Source organism: Palaemon carinicauda, chromosome 22 (assembly GCF_036898095.1).
Source record: "Palaemon carinicauda isolate YSFRI2023 chromosome 22, ASM3689809v2, whole genome shotgun sequence".
NCBI lineage: Eukaryota > Metazoa > Arthropoda > Malacostraca > Decapoda > Palaemonidae > Palaemon > Palaemon carinicauda.
This window is the reverse complement of record NC_090746.1, coordinates 54,471,637-54,489,396: the sequence shown is the minus strand read 5'-3', so window position 1 is coordinate 54,489,396 and position 17,760 is coordinate 54,471,637. Positions and strand designations below refer to the sequence as shown.

Here is a 17,760-nt window from a genome sequence, read left to right as displayed (position 1 = left end):
TGCTATATGAATATTCAAGACATGAATTAGTGTACACCATTTGCAATAGTACTGTAACTTTTCATATAAGAAAATGCTGGTCTCTGAGTAGGAAGGAGAAGGCATGGAGAAATTTTTACCAGAATAAAATTTCTTATTTCATTAGGACTGATATTAATAACTGAGTGTTATTTTACTGCCAGAACCAGAAAGATTCCATTGTTGTAGAGCATTAATGCGAGTAATCCATATAGAAAGTTCTCACATATATTTTTTTTTCACATGTAGTTGTTGATATTTTGCTTAGAGAGCCGTCTTTATTTCAATTATTTAAAGTTTGAAGTAAGAAGTCTTTATTAGAGAAGTATGAAAAAAATCAACAAACTATCCGGCCAATTTGTTTATAGTTGGAGGTAGAAGGAAGTTTAGCCGTAGGCCTTGTTTATTTTTATGATTAGACCACTGTATTCCATTAATTTTCTTCTATAAAATATATGGCTGGAAATCAGAAATCATTACTTTAATTGATGGGAAGTCCATAATACTACTGCTTTTGAAGAAATAAATATTTAGGCATTTAAATTTTGTAGAATCTGATTTAAGGGAAATCATCATTATGTTATTGCTTATGAAGAAAATGTATTTAGACATTAAAATTTATTTTATTTCTTTCATTTTATTTATTTTGTATTTTAGACTTTGAAGATGATTAGAGTAAATTAGCTGCCTTTTTTGGGAAGAAGGGAAACTTGCATTTTGGTAAAAGTTTAAATGTAGGGTACTAGCAGCTCTGAAGCTGTCTTTAGTGTTGTTGGCTTATGAGTACAGTATTTGCTTAGCCATTGATGATGACAAACTCCGCCTGACAGGTGGTGGAGGTACAACTCCTGTTTCAACTAATGCACACAACCATGCGGGTACCAACAACTTCCGCCGGCAAAACACAGTTGACTCTGCGACCATCAAGGAGAATACTGCTCGGCTGGCGCAAGGTGGTGCGCCAACCACTGCTTCACGTTCGGGAGCACTCAAGAACCAAAATATGGCTCCCTTTGAATCATCAGGGGCACCAAGAGCTGGAGGTAGATTTGATTTTTATTTCAAAATATTTTATTTTTTATTTTGGAAGGAATTTAAGGAGTGTAACAAGGGATACACACACATCTAATAGGGTACTAGATATATAAATAATTGACTTTTGATGTCTTGAATAGAAAATTTGAATGTGTGGAAATTATTGGTAGTTTGGCCAGTACTGTGTTTAAAAGTGAAGCTAGAGATACTGGTGTATGTTGAGGGGCAGTAAATTGTAAATAAAAGTTTATTTGGCATCTCTATTTAGAGGAGTTATAATATTTTCATCGTGAGTGCATTGGTTAGGCCAGGTTTATTTGGTAAGAAATCGTAAAAATTACTGTGACTTGTCTCCTATATTGTTTACATTGCATCTTTTTATTTAATTTTTATTTTTGTTTAATAAATTGTCTTATTTTGAGTCACCTTGCACACATCATTGGTCACATTTGAGCATGACCTCACAATTTGAATCATAAAATATTATTGTTGTGTTTACTAAATTCAATACAGTTAAATTCAATACCAGCTTAGAGTGAAAGTTGTTTTTTAGTTGCTGCGTTCTTTCCCAGTAGGCGCAAAAAGGATTTATTTTTGTGTGTTATACTATATACTGTATTGTTAACTGATGTTGACAAAATGTTTTATTATGCATTTACCAAGTATACCTACACTAATTGTTACCATAATTAAATGATAGTGTACCCATTAGGCTGCCCTGTAAACAGAAGTAGAATATTTGCAGATCCTTACCGCATAGTCCTATCCATACTGTAAAGAGAGAGCTGTGGTGCTTTGTTATAACTTGGCAAAGATAACAAAGTTCATACAGATTAATTCATGGATAATCTTGGTTTTGGTGGCCTGAGCTAAGAAGGGGGTTGCATGATGAACGTTATCAAATTGCTAATTTTCATCACAATTCAGCACCAAGAAAGATATCAAGATATTTGATATTTTTTATAACAGAATTGACTACGTAGGCAGTAGTCCTTAAAAAGAAGGAAAAAAATTAAATTTTTGGTTCATACCTAAAAGTAAATTTGGAATTTATTACTGAAAATTGGTTGAAAGTTATGTAATCATAAAATTCGTCAAAAATACTTGCTAGGGTTTGAACTCTCTTTCCCCTGGAAATATTTATTATTCAATGATGATGATAGTAATCTTTTGCCAATTATTGTTGATGTTTTATATAATAAGGTGATGTATGGTACATTCCTGAACTTTTGAAACCCAATATGATATATTTTTGTAGTTGTCAATAATCATTTTCTTTTGGAATGGTAATTTATTTAGTTTTGAAAATCAAATAGAGTTGAAATAGACTCCCACAATCTTTCCTTTGAGGTAACATTTAAAATTTTTGTTGTTGTAATTAAACAACAGCTTTTCTTTGAAACAAATAATTTGAAATGGGCTCTTGGTATGTTCAGTGTTCTTCTTGTTTATCACAACCCTATTAATCATGCATATGTTTAATATCAAGAATTGTTTTGATCCCAGATTCATTGAAGAAAGTTTCATAACTTGGTCTCCAGTTTTATATGATTAACCTCCAATTTGTGGTTATGAATTATTTTCAGCATCTCTTGCAATTGATCTGCATGTTTGTTTCATGATCACTTTTCAGCTCTTTTGACTTATCTATTTTTCTCAAACTCCATATTTTTTTTCTATAGATCTCCTCTGATGTTCATAATGCTGGTTTTCCAGAAGCGTGGTTCATCGTTATTTACCCATAAAATAAAATAAATTCCACTTAACTTTCCTTTCAGTAGATTTATGCCTCAAGTAAAGTAATGAGAAACGAGCAGTTAATGCCAAGAAGCAAAGCGCCAGGGGTTCTTCGTTCTTTCAGGTTTTCAGTCTTGACTATTTGATGTATTGACTATTTGATGTACTGAAATTCCTCACCATGTCATGGTTCACCTGTTGCTTCCGCTTCCCCTTTACATTGGGGATTCATGAATATATACCGTATATGTAAATCTATTATCTCGGACTTCTCTTTATATCGCCCTTTTTTTATGAGCACCAAATTTTAAAGCATAAAAAATGTTTTTATCATGTATCCTACGTATCATGCGAGTTCCCCATTTTTTGAGACAATTATGATAAATTAACCCCTTTTTCTACATATTCCAGCTTGTAGTTCAATAAGTGTTGCTGCAAAAGAGAATAAATGATAATATTGTTTCCAAACAAAAAGCTGTTGTTTTGCTTGCATTTCTACTTTCGTACAGTAGTAAACAATTACTGTAATCGTTACAAATGACGTTAATATGACTGATATATTACTACCAAAAGAAATGGAAGAAAAATTCAATAATTTACTAAGCTTTTTAATCAAGGATCATAGAGGTAAAGATCATAATACTATTGTGCATCAGAAACGGGAGCACACCTAAATTTTGATACGCCATTAAAATTTACAGTAAATAAAATGAGAAAAGTATTTTTACTGAGAAGTTTATACTTTTATATGGTAAAATAAGTGATGATTCAAGTAATAGTAGTCTCTTAGCAAGAAAAAAAAAAAGTTTGATAGTTTGCCTTAATCAGCTGATTTGGAAAGCATAGACGGTATTATCGAAGAGCTTACAAACGTGAACAATGGAAATTAAGTACAGTATTGTCTTATTTCATAATACAATACTAATATGCAAATATTGAAATGAATATTATTGGATACAGTGAAGTGGAAGTATTAAAATCCTATTTATTTGAAATGCCTGTACAGCTGTACTTTTTGGCTTAAATTTTGGATAATGTTGTAACCTGGCTGTGCAGTACTAATGTTAATATGAGTGTTCAGATTTAGATTTTTATTTACTCAAATCTAAAGATATGTCAACAGGAAAAGTAAGGTTTAGCTTAAAAAGTAATTTGAGTCTAATTTGTCTATAAGAGTATTAGGAGGGTTCATAAATGAAGAAAATAATGAAAAATAAAATATACCTTAGATTTCTGTATCTACTTCGCGGTTTTTCAGCTATCCCGTTGGGTTGTTGGTTCCTGGTACGAAACACCCGAGGGATTACTGTCCTGTGTATCCCTTCTTCCAGATTATGCTATGTTTGGCCTTTTAAGTAATTTTCATCAGGATGTGTCAATTCTGAGGAGGCCAGTAAGTTTTCGTTCAAAGGCAATGATTTTATTCTTACCTCCCCAGTACTCCTGAGCAACCTCATTTTCCTTCATTCTGTGATGGCTAAATTTTTCATATAATTTTTATATTTTATTGTATATATAAAACTATGTTTTATATGTGGTATTGTAACTATGGTGGGTGACACTGTCACTTATGCGGATGGTGTAGTATATATATAATTCCCTTGGTTCTCAATTCTGCACACAAAGTTTCAAGGAAAACAATAAAGAATTCTACGATAGATTCAAACAAACTTCATAGCGGCCCTGTCTTTTTGAACAAAGGCTAATGGAAAGGACAATCCAAAGGCCCATCCTAGGAATGAAAATTACAAGGAAATGGGAAGGAAGATAAGCAAGGCTTAATTACAGAGGAACCAATTTTCGTCCTCTTAAATGAAAGGACCAGTAAGGTGGCAGTTCCGTAAGAGTGTTTTTATACGGAGCACTCTTCGCCATTACTGAAGGGCATTATCAATGACTTTCAACCTAAGATTGAACTTAGAACAACCGGGCTTGCCTCTGGCTTGGGTTGAATATGCTTTTGAGATTGCATTTTATTGGAAAAAGTTGTACGATTGCATCATGTTTCGGATGTCAGTCCGCTTTATTCGCTTGCAAACTTGGCTACTAGCCATGATCTCATTATGGGAGGTTCATAGAAATAGAGTAATTTTAATAATGAAATTTATTTCTATACTGTACTCCCTTGATGTTCATATCCATGTTCACCCTCCTTCCCACTGATTTGTGATGTCAACAGGATAAGGAGTAGTTTTGACTTCCATACTGAAATAACAAAGAAACCCTTGCACTTCTCTTCTTGCCAATAATCGCTAGTGCTTCGTTTCTTTACTAGACACGTGTCTGGAAAGGAAAGAAAAAGGAAAATTTTTAGAATTTGACGCAAGTCAATGTCAATAAACAGAGTCGAGCAACATGAACATCAGGTAAATAAAGGAATAAAAAATTTTAATAGAATGCTAATTTTCAGCTATTTTCTCCTTTATTCATTGTTTTGGTGTTGAAATTTGTGAATTTTAATTATATATTTTAATGGTTTCATCTATTTTGGGCAGGCACTGGAGTAGGTAACTCAAATTAATTTTTTTTTATCGGTAAATATTTACTTGTCACATCCCCATTAAATCTTATATTTCCTTATATCCGTAGGCAAAGAAATCTGTTGTACCAATTTGTATTGGTCAAGTTGTAAAGACTTCTAATGTTTATTGCATAATGCTTACTTTATTTACATTCTCTATAGTCGATTGACTTGTTTTTCCATGAATACTGTATTTTTATCTAATACCTTATCACTTTCCTTCATCTTGTATCTTTGTCATGTTTCTTTTTAGTGTGTTTAGTGGGTATCATTAATTGATTAGTTTTTGTTAGTGTCTAGGTGAGACTGGTCATATACCTTTTCCATTGGGTAAATAATTCCATGTAATTTTGCATTAATTCTAAACTGAATAAAACTCGGTATAGAACCCCCATCCTTTATTATTTCCTGGTAGTAATGGAGGATGCTGCTAAGAAGTGCAAGAAAGGGAATCGCAATTGTATACAGGGATGAATGTCAAAGTTGTGGATTAAGATATTGCTGCTGCCTTACCAATGTGCAGCTATGCCATCTCCTCACCCTGTATCTGCTCAGCTGCCTACTTACTTTGTGTATAGTTGGATCTGCTGCATCCCTCTGCACAACTGTCAATTAGCTTTCTCTCGTATGTCCTACCTGCTCAGTTCCTGATAGTGGATTTCTTGTCCGCTAACTTAATTCTGTTTGTACCCCTGTTCTTCACACATGTGGAAGACAGGTCTAGCTGGTTTGGACTTGAGTTTTGCATGTGGAAAGAGCCATTTTCCTCGCTGCCATGCTGCCCTTTCAGCAGTTCTTGTCCTACTGCAGTGGAGGGTGGGGGACACAAGGTACCTTCTAGAACTTCTATTGCAAATATTGTTACACCATTGTAGTCATCATTAATTAGATTGTCACCACAGTAGACAGACCCCTTCATTTGGAACTTTGACCATGATTTTATGCTTTTGGGAGGATGAATGCTATAGTGATTTTAAGATTAGGTTTCTGTCACATCGGAGTAATTTGAAGCTGGAGTTGTGTGGGTAGTAAGAGAATGGCTGCAGCTTGGTGGAACGGAGAGATTGCCAATTACGGGTAAATAAGAATGTTGCTTAGCTTTAAAGAGAATGAAGACTTATGATTGGAAGAGATTTTGATCTAGAGTGACCTTGAAATGCTAAGATTCATGACTAGTACAGTTAGATAATTTACAAACTAGGAATTTATCTGGAGTGGTGGTGTCTGGAAGATATTGAAGTTTGGGATTGTTTGTTCATGTTTTGAAAAGGGAGCAAGATTTTGTCAGAACAACAAGAAAATGGAAGTGGGAGTACTCAGGAAAATTGGCAAAAATGATAGATCTAGCCCTAGCCCTAGCAAGAGTGAGTTAGGCAGAGTACACAATTCGTGGGCTGATTGATGAACAACCATTGCCTTTAGTTCGTGAAATGTTTTTCTGCTGTTATCGTTACCTTGAGTTTTCCTGTTTGCCACAGTTATTTATGGATTTTTTTTTATCACTTTGTTGTTTATTTCATCTTTACTACTTTAATCATGCCAAAGAGGAGGGGTTCTATTGAGTGAGGGCTGATTTCAAATTCATTGAAAAACTTTCATGTGAGAAAAGTGATGGAATGTTTTGAAGAACCACATGAAGTCAAGTCATGTGATTATTAGCAGTTCGACTCTGGCAATATATACACTACTGGGATCAAGTAGTGTTTTTTATGCCCGCAAAATTTTTTTTTTTTTTTTTTTTTTTTTTTTTTTTTTTTTTATGGAGGATACTGATATGGAAGATGATTTCCTGTAATCGATGAATTACTCCATGCAATCGAAAAGAAGGAAAAAGAAGTGCTGATCTTGAAAGTAAGCTTATGGAAAGCTATCAATATGAGAGAGAAGTATTTGAATAGTGAAAACAATAAGGATGAAATCCTTTTGTATAAGAAAAATAACAGAAAATTTGGTGAGCAAACTTAACATATAATGACTGTAAAATTTGCTAAAATGGATGTTGTAAAAAAAAATCATTTTAGCATATAAGAGGGGATAATATATCTAGAAGGTGCCTCTATTGATGTTAGAGCAAAGAGAACAATATTCTTTTTGATAGTTTGCTCTTTTGTAGAGAATTTTTGCCAAGATTTTTTTAAAGCTGATACAGGTTAGAGATGTGTCATTATGAGTTGTAGATTCAGACTTCAAGTTTTCTATTGGGAGACAAGCCTAGAAATTTCAGTTGTAATTTCCTTGAAAAATATAATGATGAAGAAGAGTTTTCATGAGCGATGTTGAATGGTTTAGCTAAGATTTTTGTTTATCTGGCCACGAACATTAAGACAAGGATTCGTAATCTGAACGAGTCGTAAGAAAATTGTAAGATTTAGTCCAGTTTTGCTATGGTGATGTCAACTTTGATTCTTTGTCTTCAGTGACTACACATATGCCTCAGATCAGGGATCAGTGTGATCATTATGAATATTATTTGCTTTTGCCCACACCTTAGGGTCCTTGTTATTTAGATGAATTAGATTTTTTGTTTACTGGTTAACTACATTATTTCTGATTTTTTTTTATTTTTGTAAGATGACTATTCATGCCAGAATGAAATATTGTTGGCAGTTTTGAATTTTGAGTATAGTTTACTTCTAACAGTAACCTTTAAGCCTGTGCTAGGCAGGGTACTTGTTTTGGCAGTATAGGTACTAGACTAGCAGCTACCTCAGTGCTGCCAGGGAAAACTTGATATGTGGTAGTGGTTTAGCTTACATGACTCTGCGACGCAACTGTTCAGCTCCTACTGTAGCTTTAGAAGATTGATCTAATATTGGTCTTTCCTGTTCTATAGGAACCATACGTCTGATCATTAACACCTACTACAACAAGGGGAGGGATATTAGGATTCCGGTTACCAGCATAGACATTCTATCTCAGAATCAGTTGATTGTAAAAAGCTGACCATATCATGAAACTGAGGCTTTCACAATGATAGAACCTTAAGTCACTGGGTGAGTTCAAGGCTCATGTAGAAGCGATCGACTCCGTCAGCACTGTACACCATCGTAACCCATATTGATTGGTGCAACAGAACCACTTAGTAAAATTTGACAATTTAGCTTACGGGTTGAAATTGTAGTTGTTCCAACACGGAGTACTTACCTCGAACTACTTTCTTAGGAGTTACTGGGAACTCTTCCCATCCGACCAGAATTTTGTGTAGTTTACCCTATTCCCGTTTTTTATGGGGTTAACCTCGGGCGGAGTGATACGCGCCCTGAGGCGACCCCGGGGTCGGAGAGCATGCTTGCTCAGGTCGTGCTCCCCAGTAAGTTTCTGGTCGCGACGGGATTATCATCTCGCCGTGCTCTCCTCTCCCAGTGCAACCCTTTGTGTTCCCCGACCCTTTGTGTCTACCACGCGTTACCCACGTGTTCATTCCTTATCCTTCCTCTGTGTCCCTGTGTCTCTTGGTGTCTTAGTGTTGCGTTATGGAGCATCCCCGCCGTTCCCCTGGGCCTGGGGCCGGGAAATCTTGTGGGGCTTTTCTTTCCAGGCCCGAAGTCGATCCCCACTCTCGGTGTTCGTCGTGTAGGGGAAAGGTGTGTTCCCCTACAATCACGTGTCCGGAGTGCGAGTCTTGGACTGAGATCCAGTGGGTCCTCTACGGCACGAAGAAGAAGAAAGCGGCAAAGAAATCGCCCAAGAAGGCCAACGTTTCCTCTTCGCTGGTTTCGCCAGATGCCTCGTCGGAACGGGGCTCCCTACCATCTTCCCCTACCCAGAGTAGGGGCCAAGGTAAGTCCGTTGCGGGGAAGCGGCCCATTGCCCTTCCCCAAGAGTCTGAGCTGTCTGTGGGGGATGATGCTAGTGCTATTCAGGCAAGTGTGGGGCCTGAGGGAGGGACGGGAGTGTGTTCGGGAGACGAAGTCCTGGTGCCTACAGGACCTGTCTCTACTGAAGATCCTATGTGGGGGAAGACGGGTGCTGCCTCTTCCCCTGCATCCTGGGTTTATATTTCAGGTGCTTCGGCAGCCGAGGGAGATGCCGAGAAGGAAGGCTCATCGATTTCGGAACCCACCGCATGGGATCCGCCTAGGACGCCCTTCAGGTCTCCCTTGAGATTGGAAGAGGAGTTTGACTCGTGGTTTGCTCGGAAGAAGGTTCCTTGGTCTCCCCCAGCGCCCTCGTCAACGCTCCCGCCCGTCTTTCTGCAGCCCCCTCCATCAGAGAACCGACGTGCGGTGCCCCCTGCAGATTTGGATGACTCAGGTGATTCGGTGGACTCCCTCTCCTCCTCCTCGTCATCCTCTTCCTCAGATTCCTCATCGTCAGAGGACGAAGACACGAAGTCCTCGAAAAGGAAGCAGGAGAAGTCCCGCTCTCGTTCCAGGCACGGCAGGAAGAAGTCCAAGACCTCCAAGAAGAAGGCAAGGAGGACCCGATCGTCGAAGGATAGGTGGGTGAAGATACCCCGGAGTGAGCTGTTTAAGGCTACCACAGCCACAGCCACTTCCGGTTGGCTCCCTAGGGCCTCGTCTTCGCCAGCTCGACCCCCCTCCTCCAGCAGGCCAGATCACCGTTAGGGGACGTCGCACCAGACCCCCCGAGACCTAGTTAAGTCCACGGAGGTTCCCGCTACATCACACCAACGGAGGGAGCCGCTCCGCCGGACGAAAGGCTTGGCATCAGCCGCGGGCACCTTGGCAGACTTCTACAAGCACCAAGGGCACCCTTTGTGCCTAGGAAGGCCCACAGACACGGAGACCCCCGCGGGGCAGGGTACTCCCATGACGGATACCCTCGTCCCAGGCAGGCCCGTTTGGGGGGAGGTAGGAGAAGCAGCTCCCTCCTTCCAGCGTTGCCCCCTATACCATTGCGGAGTCTTCTCAAGCGGAGGAACTGGTAACGGATGCCCTAGTAGAAGGGGGAGAGTGCTCATCTGATGACATCTCCTCCTATCGCAAGGTCCTGGCCGTCATAAGGCGGCATCATCGATTAGACGAACCCAAACCCACAGCAGAACAAACCTGGCTCTCTGGACTTAGCAGCCTCGTGGATACCCCGGTTCAGCCGAGACCCTCCTTGGCTCTCCCACTAGCACGAGACGTGAAGCTGGGGATGGAGCATGTTGATAAATACTTAGCCGGCCTGGCGGACGCCCCTAGGAGTCAGAGTTCCTCGAAGCTTCTCCCTGGCCTTAAGACGCAGAAGCGGTTCTACGTGCCGGAAGGACGGCGCGGAGGGCCCCGCACAGTCGAGTCGGCCATTACCACATTGAACCAAGGGGCTGCAGAGGACAGAGCATCCTCGGCCCCAGTGTGTTTTTCCCCAGCAGAAACTTCCATGATGGAAGACATGGCCCAAGACCTGGTCTACGTGTCTTCCTGGTTGGACTGGTGGGCCTGTACTCTGGTAGGCTTCCTGTCATCACAGGATCTCTCCCTGCCTGAGAATCAGTCCTTGCTGAGGGAGTTGATCAGTTCAGGGGTTAAGGCGCTAAAGTTCCTTTCTCACCAATCTCTCTCCCAAGCCACCAACTGGGTACTGCGGAAGAGAGATATCGTACTAAGTAAATTAGTGAGGAAGCTACCCGACCGAGAAGCTAGGTTACTTAGAAACTCCTCGGTGTGGAACGAGTCACTCTTCCCCCTCAAATCAGTAGAAGAGACGATGGAGAGGGTGAGGAAGATGAAGGACGTAGAACCAAGGCCTTCCCCCATGAGACGTCCAGTGCACAGGAGACCCTCTGCGGACGTGCCGCATACCTCCCGTGCCTCTCCAGTTCAGCCTAGGAGGGAAGGTCCAACGGCCCCTTGGCTCCAAGGCTCTCAGTCACCCCGTGGAGGTAACACTACCCCGCGGTCTGGCTTTAGACCGTCCTACGGTAACTCTAGGAGAGGTCGTTCCAGCCGCGCCTCTAGAAGGAGATAGGCAGAGAGGCCCCCTACTCCTACCAGAGCCACAAGTAGGGGGATGCCTCAGACACTCTTGGCAAGCATGGCGGGTTTACGGTGCAGATCTCTGGACCATTACAGTCCTAAAGGAGGGTTACAGACTTCCCTTCTTGACGGAACTGCCCCCACTTATTTCGGCAAAACAGACCGAGTGGTTAGTACCGAAGGACCCCTTGAAACGGGCGGCGTTACGGGAACAGGTGTTGACCATGATCACCAAGGGAGCGTTAGAACCAGTCGAGAATCCCGGTCCAGGGTTCTACAGCAGGCTCTTCCTGGTGGAGAAGGCGACGGGGGGGTGGAGACCAGTCATAGACCTGTCGGCCCTCAACAAGTTTGGCAAAAACCGACTTCAAAATGGACACGGTAAGGACAGTGTTGGCGGCCTTGAGAGAAGGGGACTTCATGATGTCCCTAGATCTCAAGGACTCATACTTGCAGATCCCCGTTCACCCCTCCAGCAGGAGGTTCCTCAGAATAAAGTGGGACACCCAAGTGTTGCAGTTCAAGACAATTTGCTTCGGACTGTCGACAGCACCGCAGGTCTTCACGAGAGTCTTCACGACAGTTTCAGTTTGGGCACACGAGCTGGGCATTAGCCTGATCCGGTACCTGGACGATTGGTTGTTACTTTCAGCCTCAAGGGAAGAACTGAGGGAGCAAGGCGCGAGGCTACTACGTCTCAGCAAAGACTTGGGGATCACAGTCAACCTGGAAAAGTCCCAGTTGACCCCCTCCACCAGGATGACTTACTTAGGGATGGTCCTGGATACCCGGTTGGTGAGAGCCTTCCCCTCCTTGGAAAGACTGGACAACCTGGACTGAGTGCTACAGCCCTTCCTAACGAACCAACCCAGGAGAGCCAAGGGTTGGCAGAAGTTATTGGGCCACCTGGTGTCACTAGAAAAGTTAGTTCCACAGGGGAGACTCAAACTCCGGCCAATTCAATGGAACCTGAAGGATCTCTGGGTCCCAGGGGAACCCCCACACAAGATAGTTCCGGTTTGCCCAGAGACGTTGGAAGTCCTGCAGTGGTGGAGCGACAGGGCGAACACCTGGAAGGGATTGCCCTTCGCACCCGATCCTCTGGAGATGCTGTTATTCACAGACACGTCGAACGAGGGTTGGGGGCCACACCTCCTCGACAAATCGACGAAAGGGAAGTGGTCCCTCGAGGAAAGGACTGTGCACATAAATGTTCTGGAGATGTTAGCCGTCCTAAGAGCGTGTCAAGAATTCGTACGTCTCCTCCGAGGAAACACCGTGGCGTTGATGTGCGACAACGCCACGGTGGTAGCCTACTTAAAGAAACAGGGAGCACTGAAGTCGAAAGAGTTATGCACTCTATCGACAGAACTACTGGAATGGGCGGCAAAGGAAGGGATCGAAATCACAGCCAGATTCATCCCAGGAAAGAGGAACGTGCTAGCGGACGGCCTCAGCAGGGTAGGCCAAGTGATAGGTTCAGAGTGGACTCTATACCCGGGAGTAGCGCAGGCAGTCATCCTGAAGTGGGGCTCGCCAGTAGTGGACCTCTTCGCCACGCGACTGAACGTACAACTCCCCGTGTTCTGTTCTCTAGTTCCAGATCCATCAGCAGCGTTCGAGGATGCCTTCCAACATCCGTGGGACAACCTCGACGTGTACGCCTTCCCACCCTTCGGAATGCTCAGGCAAGTGCTCAACAGAGTGAGAACGTTGGCCAATCTACAGATGACTTTGGTAGCGCCTTTTTGGCCGGAGAGAGAATGGTTAGCAGTCCTAAAGGAATTAGCTCTTCTCCCCCCTTGACCACTCCCAGACAGGCCAGACCTCCTCCGTCAGCCTCACTTCATGAGGTTTCACGAAAACCCTCGATCCCTCCTCCTACACGCGTGGAGGTTATCGAGTGGCTCCTGAAGAAGGAAGGGTACTCGGCGAGGACCGCAACGAGGATGTCGGGTTACCTAAGGCGTTCCTCGGTCGCAGTTTACCAGGCAAAATGGGCAGTCTTCTCGAAATCGTGCGCTTCCCGGAACATCAAGCCCCCGAGGGCTTCGATTCATGAGATAGCAGACTTCCTAGTGTACCTCAGAGATGATGTTGGTACGTCTATTCCGGCCATAAAAAGGGTACGTGCGGCATTAGGGCAGGTCTTCCTCCTAAAAGGCATTGACTTAGGGGCCTCCAGACAGATTTTGATGCTCATCAGGAGTCTTGAGCAGTCATGCCCCCCCCCCCCCCAGGCTGTGAGTGCCTCAGTGGGATGTGGCTAGAGTGCTCAAAGCCCTGTCGGAACCGCCCTTCGAGCCTCTCAAGGACACCCTGGACAAGGAACTTACCCTCAAAACGGTCTTTCTTTTAGCTCTGGCTTCGGTGAAGAGGGTTAGTGAGTTACACGGCCTGATGTACGAAGTCGCGCACTCAAAAGGATGGCGAGAAGCATCCTTTAGGTTCGTACCTAGTTTTGTGGCCAAGACCCAGAATCCAGCTTGTTGGGATCCTTGTTACGAGGGCTTCTCGGTTCCTGCTGTCCCTCATTCTGACAACCCTAAAGACTTGCTTTTGTGCTCAGTCAGAGCGGTAAGAAAATGCCTGGAGAGGACCTCCAGGTGCCGTCCAACAATCAAGAATTTGTTCGTATCGACAGGACGTGTGAAGAAACCCGTTTCCAAGAATTCAATTTCCTTCTGGCTACGGCAGGTGATCAAGAGGGCCTACGACACCTCAGGAACCCCTCTCTCAGGCAAACCTAGGCCGCATGATATTAGGGGTCTTAGTACTTCGTTAGCCTTCGAAAAGAACATGGCAGTGGGCCAAATCCTGAAGGCAGGCACGTGGTCCAGACAGTCCACCTTCACGGAACACTACCTGAAGGATTGTTCGAGGAAATTTTTGGACGGCTTCGCCCTTGGTCGTCATTTCAGTCCTCCAAAAGATCATGGCCCCAGGGAAGCTGTGGGCGGTAAGTCCAAGAGACACTAGCTCCTTCCTTACCTTTGTCCCCCCCCCTTTTCCCTTTTTAACCTTTCCCTGGTCCCTGATTACCCGCACTAGCGTGACACAAAGACACATCATCTACCAAGGTACACTTCATCAGCGAGGAGTACGTCTCTGAGACGTTTTTACAGAGGTAAGCCACTTAGACAATAAGTTAGTTTTTTGAGTAATTTTCCCTATTTCGTGCGTTTTCTACCATTGGTCTACGGAACCTAGCCTCCTATCTAGGTTCCTCCCCCCTTGTGCTTCCAGCCGGTCAGTCTCTAGCCCCTGCAGGACACTCCCTCCTCCTAAAGTTTAAGTCTCCTAAGAAAGTAGTTCGAGGTAAGTACTCTGTGTTGGAACAAATCATAAATTTTTAAGTAATTTGTATTTTTCCTAACATACTTACCTCAAACTACTTTCGGGTTATGGCCCGCCCATCCTTCCCCGAGGGCTCTGCAGGGCTGAGGAGAACCTTTCCGACGAAACTTACTGAGGAGCACGACCTGAGCAAGCATGCTGTCCGACCCCGGGTCGCCTCGGCGCGTATCACTCTGCCTGTGGTTAACCCCATAGAGAACGGGAATAGGGTAAACTCCACAAAATTCTGGTCGGATGGGAAGAGTTCCCAGTAACTCCTAAGAAAGTAGTTCGAGGTAAGTATGTTAGGAAAAATACAAATTACTTAGAAATTAGTGATATTGATAGAATCACTGACTTTGCCTGAAGACTCCCAGGTCTTCTTAGATTTAACTAATGAAGTAAAATCAGTAAAGTGATTATGAAACTAATCATTATCACACCCTGAAAGTTCATTTATTCCTAGGGAGACATTATCATCCCCCCCACTATAAGAATCCTAGTTTTCTGGATTTTCCCCTTAGCTAAAAGTCCATTTCATTTTACATCTGGAACTCTTTAACTACCAACTAAAAATATCTTTTCATAAGAGGAATAGAAAGAGAACGCATTCTACACTGATTTCTACATATTGATATTGAGCCTGGCACAAGGCATACACGATGAGGAACATGGTTGCCCTGCAGTATTTCCCTTGAACAATCTCTCAGGAATTATTTACAAATCCAGATGTACCTTATTATTGCTAAAAACCTAAATAACAAAACCCCACAATCTTATTAAAAACACCCAGTACCAAACACAAGGACAACAAGAAAACTGAAAAGACTAAGGATCTTTGTTGTACCCTGGCCAAGGTTATTGTCATAATCTGCCAAATGTCTCAATACTGTAATAGAGCCTTTAATCCATTGAAAGGAATGAAAATGGGAAATATTAAGTTTTAGGGTAATTGTTGGTATCAAACTAAGCAGAAGGCAAGTATAGAAATAATGAATTTTGTTAATCAGATTAAATTTTTCCTTTGTTTTCTTATGTCAAGTTTTGTCATTTGAATTATTTTATGGTGTTTATTTCATCCTAAAATAATTTGAAGAATGTGAATCGGATTGGATGAAAAGTTTTTTTGACGGAAAATCAATGAAAAGTTTGTATTTTAACAGGGGCAGGAGCTGCAACTAGCCCAGGGGTAGGAAAATCGCGAGTTCAGAAAAGTAACACGATGACCAACAGAACGATCAGTAGTAGTTCGCGTCGCTCAACTATTTCATGTGATCCTAACAAAGCATCGTCAACAGAAAAGACAAATATTACAAATGTTCCAGATTCTGCCAGGTATGTGCCTCAAATGAGTTAAGCTTCTATGTATATGGTGTGTCCCATATTAAAAGTTATATTGATTGTTTAAAAGAAATTAGATATATTATTGATGTGAGCAAATATATTCACCCAATAGACAGTTCATTTATTTTGATGGGTTAGTGTTTCAGTTACAGTATATTTAATGTTTAAGCAGTAAAATGTAAGAAGATGGGACGCACTAGTACCTATTTTAATGTTTTATTTTGGTTCATGCAATTTTTAGTTTGTCAGGTGTATGAGTGAGTGTAATTGTTTGTGTGAAAGATGGGAAAAAGATTGGGTGCTCCTGTAGTCATGCACGACGGTTTATTACTTTAAGACACAGATGATACTAAATTTCATCATAGTAGTCATGATCATGTACTTTTACAATAGTAAATTTTTATTATTGGTCATGAGATATTTTTTATGTTGAAGACAAGAGCATTTTTAGTAAGGATATGAAATTCATGAACCAAAATAAAGGAAAAATAAATTGACATCAGTTTTTGCTCTTCTTTACTGTACTATTCTGGTCTTTTGTGAGGATGAGTTTTGATTGCAATTCTGCCTCTTGCAATACACCAGCATAGAGACTTACCCTGTAAATTTTTTCAAATTAATAAGGTGTAGGAATGGGCTTTGTTCATGGAATTTAATATGCTCAGATATATAAGTTGTTAAACTTGGCTTTGTTTAAGTCATTTTACCTTTATTTTTTTATTAAAATGAAACTTCTTGACAATCTGGTGTTAGCAAAGGTAGCCAATGTTGCCTTTCAATCATTCAATGATTTTTATGTAGACTGAAGCCTGTAATTTATGGTTGATGGCAATTAAATTGAAATATTTAACAAAAGGTCCTCACTGGTTGACTACTAGTTTCCAAGACCAGCTTCTAGAAAAATTGGACAAGTGTTTTAAGGAGTGATAAATTCGTATAAAATAGGGCTCATTTTGTAATACATTGAAAAAAATGCCACAACTCTCTTTTACTAAAGACTTTTTTATGTGGTTGGGGAGTGACAAGCATTGAAAGAGGTCGTTCACTTAAAAAAAGGTTAGCAAAATAGGTTGGGTCCCTCTGTCATTGATACCCATCATCTTTTATTAGTCAGCATGATGAAATCGCAGTGTGCTGTAATACGCAATACTTTTCTGGAGATTGGTCATCCCTGCTATAAGAACTGCTGTCAGTTGTGAAATCCTTTCTGTGTTGTGATGTTTGAAATGATATGAGCTAGTGCAGGAAAGAATATAATGATGTGTAGCACAGCTTTTTTTCCTAGTGCTGTATTTTTAATTTAAATTGCATGTTAAGCTGTGATTTGAAAGTATAGTTAGTGTTTTTTACCCCCTTAAACCATTTGCTTCGTGCTCTGTGTTCCCAGTGATTTTAAGCTTAACCTGTACAATTATTTCTAATAGAACTAGTATCTTTCTATATGAGACACACGTCAATTTTTCTTGCCAGTTGTTGGATTGATGGTTAATGCGTGAGGATCTCAGACGGCAGACCCGCATTAGGTCCCACTCCATTTAATGAGAAATATTTTCATGCGAAGGGTTCCAATGGTGTTAATTTGGTTTTTCTCTCCCAATAAGTGTTTGCATCTCAGCCATGGAATATTCTGAAGTTTAATATTCCCTGACTTAATTTGATATCTAAAAGTACAATATTTAAGATTTATTGTAGTGTTCATATTAGTTTCAATATTTTTTTTTTTTTCTTAAGTTATCGGCCAGAAATTTCACAGGTGACAGCAATAAGTTATATTTTTTTAAGTAGAGATTTTTTCAAATTTTATCCTCACTTTTGACCAGAAATTGATTACTTGAGTCTTCAGCT

The 17,760-nt window shown here is 41.4% G+C and overlaps 1 protein-coding gene across 27 annotated transcripts in view; it reads left to right on the top strand.

Moving 5' to 3' along the window:
* Window positions 1-17,760, top strand: part of LOC137616448 (MAP/microtubule affinity-regulating kinase 3-like) — a 272,442-nt gene that overhangs the window by 178,035 nt on the left and 76,647 nt on the right. For all 27 annotated transcript variants that reach the window (XR_011039431.1, XR_011039430.1, XR_011039429.1 and 24 more), the window contains 2 exons: window positions 849-1,061; window positions 15,735-15,906. Coding sequence is in view for 23 of the 27 variants with exons in the window: in XM_068346208.1 (XP_068202309.1) it covers window positions 849-1,061; window positions 15,735-15,906 (385 nt within the window). In the remaining 4 variants the exon portion in view is untranslated. The remainder of the gene's footprint in view (window positions 1-848; window positions 1,062-15,734; window positions 15,907-17,760) is intronic.